Source organism: Austrofundulus limnaeus, unplaced genomic scaffold (assembly GCF_001266775.1).
Source record: "Austrofundulus limnaeus strain Quisiro unplaced genomic scaffold, Austrofundulus_limnaeus-1.0 Scaffold5, whole genome shotgun sequence".
In the NCBI taxonomy this organism is placed as follows: domain Eukaryota; kingdom Metazoa; phylum Chordata; class Actinopteri; order Cyprinodontiformes; family Rivulidae; genus Austrofundulus; species Austrofundulus limnaeus.
The window spans coordinates 4,697,468-4,706,724 of NW_013952407.1; the positions used below are offsets into that span (position 1 = coordinate 4,697,468).

At 41.8% G+C, this 9,257-nt stretch overlaps 1 protein-coding gene across 1 annotated transcript in view; it reads left to right on the plus strand.

The window, feature by feature from the left end:
- Window positions 1-9,257, plus strand: part of tecpr1a (tectonin beta-propeller repeat containing 1a) — a 22,220-nt gene that overhangs the window by 7,966 nt on the left and 4,997 nt on the right. Inside the window, exons 7-18 of the mRNA XM_014028087.1 lie at window positions 1,074-1,175; window positions 1,314-1,462; window positions 1,588-2,171; window positions 3,201-3,346; window positions 3,424-3,579; window positions 3,709-3,858; window positions 4,049-4,206; window positions 4,294-4,524; window positions 5,765-5,861; window positions 6,037-6,116; window positions 6,240-6,296; window positions 6,504-6,678. Of these exons, the coding sequence (XP_013883541.1) occupies window positions 1,074-1,175; window positions 1,314-1,462; window positions 1,588-2,171; window positions 3,201-3,346; window positions 3,424-3,579; window positions 3,709-3,858; window positions 4,049-4,206; window positions 4,294-4,524; window positions 5,765-5,861; window positions 6,037-6,116; window positions 6,240-6,296; window positions 6,504-6,678 (2,085 nt within the window). The remainder of the gene's footprint in view (window positions 1-1,073; window positions 1,176-1,313; window positions 1,463-1,587; window positions 2,172-3,200; window positions 3,347-3,423; window positions 3,580-3,708; window positions 3,859-4,048; window positions 4,207-4,293; window positions 4,525-5,764; window positions 5,862-6,036; window positions 6,117-6,239; window positions 6,297-6,503; window positions 6,679-9,257) is intronic.

Genomic DNA, 9,257 nt, shown 5'->3' on the forward strand with positions numbered 1-9,257 from the left:
ATATTATATATACAACATTGTAGATACAAAGTGCTTTACATATTTAAGAAATGATACAAACAAATAAAAGAAAGGAAAAAAAGGCAGAATAATGGAAGACATAACATATTAGGTAAATAGTCAGTGTAATTTAAGACATCATATAAGCAGTATAATCTAAGACATCATAACATACTTTCTGTTTTTTAAGCACTGGGTTTGTAGTTTCCTAGTACTAGTCACTGGAACTGGTTTACGTGTAAGTAATTTCCATAATATAATAGCTGTGTAATATACTAACATTTGCTTTATAAGTCCCAGAAGGCAATTGCATTTCAGCACTATCTGTTGCATACAAACATACAGAATACAGATATAGGCAACATAATCTAAGACATCATAAATAGCCAGTGTAATTCAAGACATCACAGGCAGTATAATCTAAGACATCATAACGTACTTTCTATATAAAGTTTTCCTGAGTTTTCTCAGAATTCAGAGAACAAAGTCAGAATTCTCACAGAAAATTCTGCTCTGCGGCCCTGATCCTTTTCCGTATGAGTTCTATCTTAAAGGATAAAGTTTWAAAAAAGGGAAAGGACAAACCCAGAATGGACATAATACAGTACATGGACTTTATATTATGGACCAAATAACTTTTTTCCTCAGACATTTTTTAGAAAAATGCGAAGAATACGGGGAAACATGAAAATGTTTTTTTTGTTTTTGAAAAGCAGTCAGTTAAATCTGTAAAGTATTTTGTATACTATTCTACTTCATACTTTATCAGTTAAAGGGTTGTTTTTCTTTGTAACTAGATGGCCCTTGTAATTATTTTATTCTCTCTGTCTTTTTGTTCTTTTTTGTGTGTTATGTAAAATTTCAAAATGTTTAATACAGAGTTTTTAAAAGGATAAAAGCAAACTAGTTTTGCTGACACCATCTGCCTTAGCAAAGAAAAAGTGACTCCTATGGTCAAACTGCAGCTAAATTTGTTGATCTGTGGTGTTTGGGCAGGTGCATTGCATGCTGGGATTCAATGTGTGATGCTTTCAGTTGTCAGATAACCTGTCTCCACTGTCCTGCTGCATCAGGTGTGGTTCAGGCGGGGCGTGAACTCTCACAACCCCTGTGGTTCTGGTTGGATCAGCATGGTTGGGGAAATGATCACGGTCAACGTTGGACTAAATGACCAGGTGAACTGTGACAGCAGATGTGTATCAGGTGTATTTAACTGGAAGGAAGGGAAACAGAATGTCAAAACCACGCAAGGCTTTCAGTTCCTGGTGCTTTTATTATCAGGGCATATGACACCCCCTCTCTGTTGTGTTTAGGTGTGGGCTATTAGTTGTGAGGATCGGGCCGTATACTTCAGACAAGGTGTGACTACCAGTGAGCTGAGCGGTAAAACCTGGAAAGCCATCAGCGTTCCTCGAGATGGAGACCGTTCCCACTCCAGCGCCAGTGCCAACAGTGTGCAGAGGTGCAGAAGCCCGAATCAGCAAAATCACACAATTATATTTGAAAATGCATAAAACAGCTTTATCGCAAAAAAAAATACCCTTTCAGTGAAAATCTCTTCTTTTTCTTGGTGTCTTTCTTTCACAGTGCTGGTTGTTTTTTTTCTGGTGAGGTGCGGGATCAGCCAGGAGTCAGTGATGTAGAATCAGATGTAGAGAAAGGATCAGCTGATGGAGGCTTTGGGCTCATGACTTCGCCAGAATCCTTTGTAGAAACTAAACCCTCATCTGACCCACCTGTTGAGACTCCCAAACCGCGCATCCCCAAGGTCACAAGTGACAGCTTRATCTCTGAACTCGTCTCCGATCGGGAGCCGGGGAAGACCCCGAAGGGCGTGGAATCAACCAGTCCTGCTGTCTTGGAGGAGGAGGAGGAAGCCGTCCCTGGGGAAGGAGATGTCAAAGTCCTCTCTGCTGGTGGAGCTTGTTCTCCGAGCCAGAATGGTGGCGCTCCTGATCTCCAGTGGAGTAACGTAGATCTGGAGGAGGCGCAGGCTCATCAGACCGCGGCTGACTCCTGCAGTCTGTCATCTGTAGCCACCTACACCCTCGCAGCAGAAGACCCGTATGGGGCGGATGAGCATCCTCTGTGGGCATGGGTCAGCGGTGGAGGTTGTTCTGTGGATAGTCACACTCAACTCAACTGGTTTATCTGCCCTTTAAACACATCATGTAAGTTCAGTGAGGTACAGAGGGCTGCAGAAGGATGACAATCATTTCTTTTTCTTAAATAGATTTTCAGTTTGATTCTTTAATTTGAAACGCTTGTGTCTGTGAATCTTTTACGTCTTAACAGAGATTCAGTCTGACTGATCACTGGGCTTTGACTGGACCAATCAGGAACATTRAACTGGTTTCCTTTAACTAGTGGAGTGTTGCCTCAGCTGAGTGTTTAGGGTCTTTGTCCTGTTTRCATTCCAGTTTTAGATGTTTTCCTCCAAAATCTTGGCATTATCTATTCCCTGCCTATAAAAAAACTTCCCCAAATCATGATGGTGCCACTACTGTGCTTCACTGTTAGGATGGTGTTCTCAGCATGTTAATCAGCATGGACCATTTTTCAGATTTGTTAAATTATTCATAATATTTTCCCCATTTAAATTGATTAATTTGGAGGGGTTTCACTTCTAAAGGTACATTATTTATAATCAAATCTATTTTCAATTCCAGGTTGTAAAACAACAAAATAGAAGGAATAACATGGAGCAAAGACTTATGCAGCCCTTTAGAGCACATTATTTATTGACTTATAAACTATACTTTGCACAAAAAGTAAGGAAATTTGTGTTTCGTAGATTATTTCTTTGTTGTTGCAGTGCTTCTTGGCAATAAATCTTATTTTGAGCACCTGATTGGCAGCACCTTAAGGTACCAAATGTTGAAAACAAATAAGCTGTTTGGTAGAGGAAATTTGTCAAATGTTTCATGTGCACAACCCACATACTCAGTTCTGCTGCTCATCCCACAAATGCATGTTCCTTATAAATGTAGCACCATTTAAAAGGGACTTTCCAACYATATAAGATTTATTGCCAAGAAGCATTGTTACAACAAAGAAATAATCTACCAAGCACAAATTTCCTTAATTTTRGTGCTAAATTTATATTCTCTGTTCATACAGTAATGATGTAATTATTCTAAACATCAAAGCTATATCATAAAATGACACAAACTAGTATTTCCTCACCCGTCTTCCTGCAGCTCTGCTCCAGTCAGTCCAGTCCTTGAGTCTCTCTGTGACGCCGACCCAGACAGCAGCCTGGAGGAAACAAATCTTTGAGCAACTCAGTGAAAGATCCAAGAGAGAGTTGGATAACTTCAGACACTACGAGCAAGCCATCGAACAGGTAGAAGCAGTAGGGGAGCAAATTTGAGCTTTCAAACATTAGAGAGAATTCATCTTGGTCACTTAATGTTTTGGCAGTCGGTGTGGAAGAAGAAAGGAGCCATGCAGTGGTGGAGAGACTGGAAGCCCCACAAGTGGACTGACGTTCATTTCGCCTTGGAGCAGTTTTCAGGACCAGAGGGCTACAAAGACGGCATTTTATTCATCTACTACAATTATTACGAGGAGAAGAAGGTATATTTTATTTTTCCAACATTAACTCTGATGCTGCTTTTACAGCATGTTTCAGATCTACCCTCAATGTTCAGTCTGCATTCAACTCTTTCTTCTTTTTTTGTCTCTACTTTCTCTCCTGGCTGTCAGTATCTGCACGCCTTCATCAATGAAGTGACCATCCTGGTCCCAGTGTTAAATGACTCCAAACACACGTTTGCCATCTACACTCCCGAGCGCACCAAGCAGAGGTGGCCAATCAGACTGGCAGCTGCCACAGAGCTGGAAATGTATGACTGGGTGGGTATGAAGAGAAGACAATAAGTTTCACTGTCTGTATGCAAAAACACCACCTATAATGAGACTTTAATGTCAACTATTGCCACCATAATGTAATCAGGCATAAAATATTTATGTTTTTTGCAGTAGCACCATTTTTAGGAAAGCCTGATTTAACTCCAGAGATGGTTTATTTTTATTTTGTCCCCAGCTAGCTTTGCTGAGTGTGTCATGCTGCGACTCCAGGGGAATCCACGGCCCTCCAATCAAACAGGCCATCTGGTCCATCACCTGTAAAGGGGACATCTTTGTCAGCGAGCCCACTCCCGATCTGGAGGCCACTCCTTACCCCACCCCCTGCGATCAGATGTACGGATAACGGGCACGTCTCTGAGARTGTGAACATTTGTGTGTTTTCCAGCATTTATCCTTGAGACCATTGATGTATCATTGCAGGTTCTGGCGACAGGTCGGAGGACACCTGCGGCTGGTGGAGTGCAACAGCTTAGGGATAGTGTGGGGGATTGGTTACGACCACATTGCCTGGATTTACACCGGAGGTTATGGAGGGGGATTTTTCCAGGGACTCAGCAGCAGCACGGATAATATTTACACGCAGACTGATGTCAAGAATGTTTACATCTATGAGAACCAGAGGTGGAACCCTGTTACTGGTTACACCAGCAGGTACTGGGCTCACTATTTCTCCTTTAACTCTGCTACACTTTACTGGCTCTCTGTCCTACTTTAGCCTTTATAGGTCAGGCTTCTTTGTATATATCTGACCTTCTGCAACATCTTACACCATCCAAGTCTTTAGACCCTGTTCACACAGAGGCTAAAGTCTGTCCCTATAACTGAATTGTATTTGGAAGGCCAAAATGGGCCTTATTGTGCACTGAAAATGTTTTTAACCGGACCTCTTTCAAAGATGATCTGGACCCCTTTTATATGCATATGTTTGGTAGTCTGAACACAATCCATCCTGAGCTTTGATGTAGGACGTCCTGCTGAGTTGATGAGATCCCACACAAGCTTATTATTTTCTGGATGTCTCAGGGTAAAAAAGAAAAAAAACTCAGCTAATTTAAGATACAGTAGACCATTTATTTCCAAATCAAATGTGTTCTAGCAAGTGATTTGTATTTATCACAACACTTTCATGTCACAGGCATTTTAATTCGGGTGAATTGAACAACTCTGCGTTGTGGTTTTTAGTTTGTTCCCTCTGACTGTTTTACAGTTAGTTGGAATGGCTGTGGTCACTAGGGATGTCCCGATCCAGATTTTTTGGTTCCCGATACAATCAGATTTTTTTAATGATTAGTCTTTCCGATACTAATCCGATACCAATCCTATAGCTTTATTTTTTATTTCTTTCCAAATGACAAGGTTGGTAAACTACCAACCTTGGTAGTATTAAAGTGAGCCCTGCTGTTCCCACCACGAGAAACATCCAGTTTGCAGATTTTTGCAAGATGCAGTTTCAGCATCATTGTTTTCCATTGAAAAGTGTTCGCACACTGGACAAGGTTGCATACTTGTGTGCGTCTTGACTTTTTAATGGCAGTTGTAAAACATAATGATGCTGAAAACTGTTGCGAAAATTGGATCGGCCCGATCACATGACTAAATCTGATTCTGCCCGATTTTCAAAAAATGGCCATATCTGCCACCGATACCGATACTGAGTATCTGATCGGGACATCCCTAGTGGTCACTGGAACCTTTAAGATGTTGATCAATCAATGAACAACTGTTTGAGCAGCATTATTTCACATTATATTCACCTAATTAAAGACAGCACTGACATTACAAACAGTGAAACTGTGTGGAACAGTTAACAGCCAGAGTGCACAGTTTTACCCAAATTTAAAACTTAATGTGATTAATAATTTCATGTAATTTATGACCCACTTTGCTTCAGAGGACTTCCAACAGATCGCTACATGTGGAGTGATGCCTCTGGATTACATGAGTGCACAAAAATAAGCACAAAACCTCCATCACCTCATTGGACTTGGGTAAGCAGACCTACACACATACACCCCTTCTGTGGTAATCTGAAACCTCCTTCATCATTCAAGCATTATTTTGGTAATTACATGGAAACTGCAGGGGTTTATTCTGGTCAGAGTACGTGTGGGTAAACCTGCAGGTGCGTCCAAGTCTTTCGCTTCTCATCTCTGATGTTTCCAGGTGTCTGATTGGGCCGTGGACTTCAGCGTCTCTGGGGGAACAGATAGAGAAGGCTGGCAGTATGCTGCTGACTTTCCAGCGTAGGTTTCGCCATCCCTTGAACCCTCCAGCTGCATCAACTGACACAAACTAGGTTCAGTTTCTGTTCAAACTTCATTTATTTATTTGATCCTGGAATTCATTGTTTGTCTTCCTTCATGCAGGTCGTATCACAGCTATAAAACAATAAAGGATTTTGTTAGACGTCGGCGATGGGCCAGGTACTGTAAAAAGCAACCCAGGCAGAGTGGAGTTCACACTGATCCAAAAGAATCCATTAATCAAACTTGACTCCTTCTTTGTGTGTGTTATGTTTGTGTTTATCTGTAAATAGTATAGTAAAGTGAGTTGATTTTAAAATGAACTTTTTGACAAATTAGTTCATAGTAATTTAAATCTGTGTAAAATCTTTTGTTTTTGTTGCTTAGAAAGTGTAAATTAACCACAACAGGACCATGGCAAGAAATTCCACCCATCCCACTGAACGATGTGACGATCCTGCCGTGTTCAGCTCAGAGCAGCGTGGAGATGGTTCCTGTGTGGGCAATCAGCAACAAAGGAGACGTTCTCTGCCGACTGGGAGTCACCACACTGACACCAGCTGTGAGTCATTGTTAATATGCAAGCTGACACCGAGTAAACTGGTTTAGCATCTTTAGATGAGCCGGCCATAAAGGTTTCATTTTGTTTTTCCTGTTTATGTAACAATAACACTTATGTAATACTAATTGTGCGTTCACACCAAATGCGTTATGAGCGTCAGATTTACATGCAAAGTTTYTGGTGGACGCGCGTCGGGAAGTGCGGCAGCGCGTCTAGCACGTTTAGCGTGGCGCGTTTTGAGCGATTTAAGCGTTCGATGCACTTGACGTTCATCAGAGTTGGAAAATCTGAACTTTTGAAGCTCGATACAGCACGTCAACCAGTCAGAGAGACTCCACTGTGTGACGTAGTGACACATTTTCCGACGAGACACTAACCTGAGACAGATGGACAAGAGCTCTAGCTGAAATCGAGTGCCTGTAGTTGATGTCCTGACAAGGAGATATCAGCACCGATGCGGATCAGCAGCTCATCAAACTGGGCTCGGGAAAAAATAGTTCTGAAAGCGAGCCTTGTTAGCTCGAAGCTCCTGGGTGGTGAAAATCACCAAACTCAGATAGTCTCTGAATTTTCTGATGAATTAATTATGAATTAACTATCTCGTGAGCATGACATGCTTTTGCTCTCAGTAAATAAAGCAAAGCCATTCACCATTGTACAGAGACCGGCAAAGGAGGGGAAAAAAGTCTCTTGACGCGTTTAACGCTTGTCAAGCGTCTTAATAACAAGGTCTGTGCACAAGCATCCAACTTGAAGCGTTGGACGCGATTTTGATGCTCAAAACACGTTTGGTGTGAACGCACCATAACGCTGTGTTCAGTGAAGGTGGGGTGCTGTTGATCTCAACCAGTGATGCTGTCGGGAGGTGGAAGGAATACTTCTTGGACCTTCTCAATCCCACCATCCCTTCCATGGAGGTAGCAGAGTCTGAGGACTTCAGGGTTGTTTGTCCATAACTGGGGCTGAAGTCGCCGAGGTAGTTTAAAAGCGCCACCGTAGCAGGGCTCCGGGGGTGGACAAGATCCACCCTGATTTCCTCAAGGCTCTGGATGTTGTAGGGCTGTATTGGCTGACACACCTTTGCAACATTACATGGACATCGGGGGCAGTGCCACTGGATTGGTAGACTGGGGTGGTGGTTCCCTTCTTCAAAACGAGGGACTGGAGGGTGTGCTCCAATTATAGGGACATCACTCTGTGGAGAAACAAGTCAAACTGATGATCAAACCTCAGATTCAGGAGGAACAGTGCGGGTTCTATCCTGGCTGTGGACCCTCACTAGATTTCTTGAGGTGTCATGGGAGTTTGCTAATCCAGTCTACATGTGTTTTGTGGACCTGGACAAGGCTTTTAACTAGGGGTCGACCGATACATCGGCCGGCCAATATTTTTGGCCAATATTTGCGTTTTTTCCTTGTATCGGTATCGGCCGATACGCTGTCCGTTCGGCCGATCCATTCTTTGGGTCACGCGAGAGCACGTGTCTGCCCCCTTCCCCGGGGAGAGCGTGGCTGCTAATGTTGTGAGACAGAGTGCTAATAACAACAAGGATGAGTTATGAACTATAAATGTGTTTTAACTGTCTAATTTAGATGTTTCTACCCTCTGTGTCGGAATATGAGGGGAGAGAGAACAGCTGTGTTTTAAGTTTCTTTTCCGGACGGGAGCGCAGCGACATGTTTTACTTTCACTTTGAAGCCGCACTGTAATTAGCATGTCCACGTTGTTTTTCTTTTTAAAAATGCTGGAGCTGCTCACAGGAGGCATAGAAAACACCTCTATTGTTCTCCCTGCTGGATTAAAACAAAAACGCTTTCGGTCTTTTCTCGCTGTTACGTTTTAGCMAGCGCAACCGTCCACCATGTGAACCAGACGCTGCTCAGATCACGTTTGCTGTGACCGCAGTCGTGATGCTGGTTCTCTTCGGTGTACATTTCAAACTGTGATCTAAAGTTAACATCAGCTGTTTTTAAATGCATTTTTTGTCTGGTCTAAAAAACGGGCACAGACTGAGGCAGAGATGCTGTGAGTGTTGTGTGTGTGAAGTCCTCACAAAGATAGCAAGATGTATGTGTCTCTCCTTTTTCTCTGTTCCTCTAACAGTTTTATTTAGGCCTGTTGCCGTTTTTGCATCAAAAATGCTGGGATATTAAAACAGTCATTTTATGTAAAAACTGTATTAATCTTATTAATATACAAATAAAAACAGAATATTTAGCACTAGATAAAATAAATCATGAATTTATTTATTTTAAATTTTTTTAAGAAAGGGCTGAAAGAAGAAATCCTCTGTGGTAGCACTTAAAACAGCCTGCATCAGACAAGGCTTAGTTAATAAATGTTTTTTGTTTGTTTGTTTGTTTGTTTTGTGTTAAATTAAGACTTGTGTAACATTTGTTATCATTATTATTTTTATCATGTTAATGGAGGAAGAAAAAGTAGTTTCGGCTTCAAGAATCGGCCCCAAAAAAATCGGCTGCACGTACAGTGGTTTGCAAAAGTATTCATACCCCTTGAACTTTTCCATATTTTGTCACATTACAACCACAAACATAAATATATTTCACTGGAATTTAATG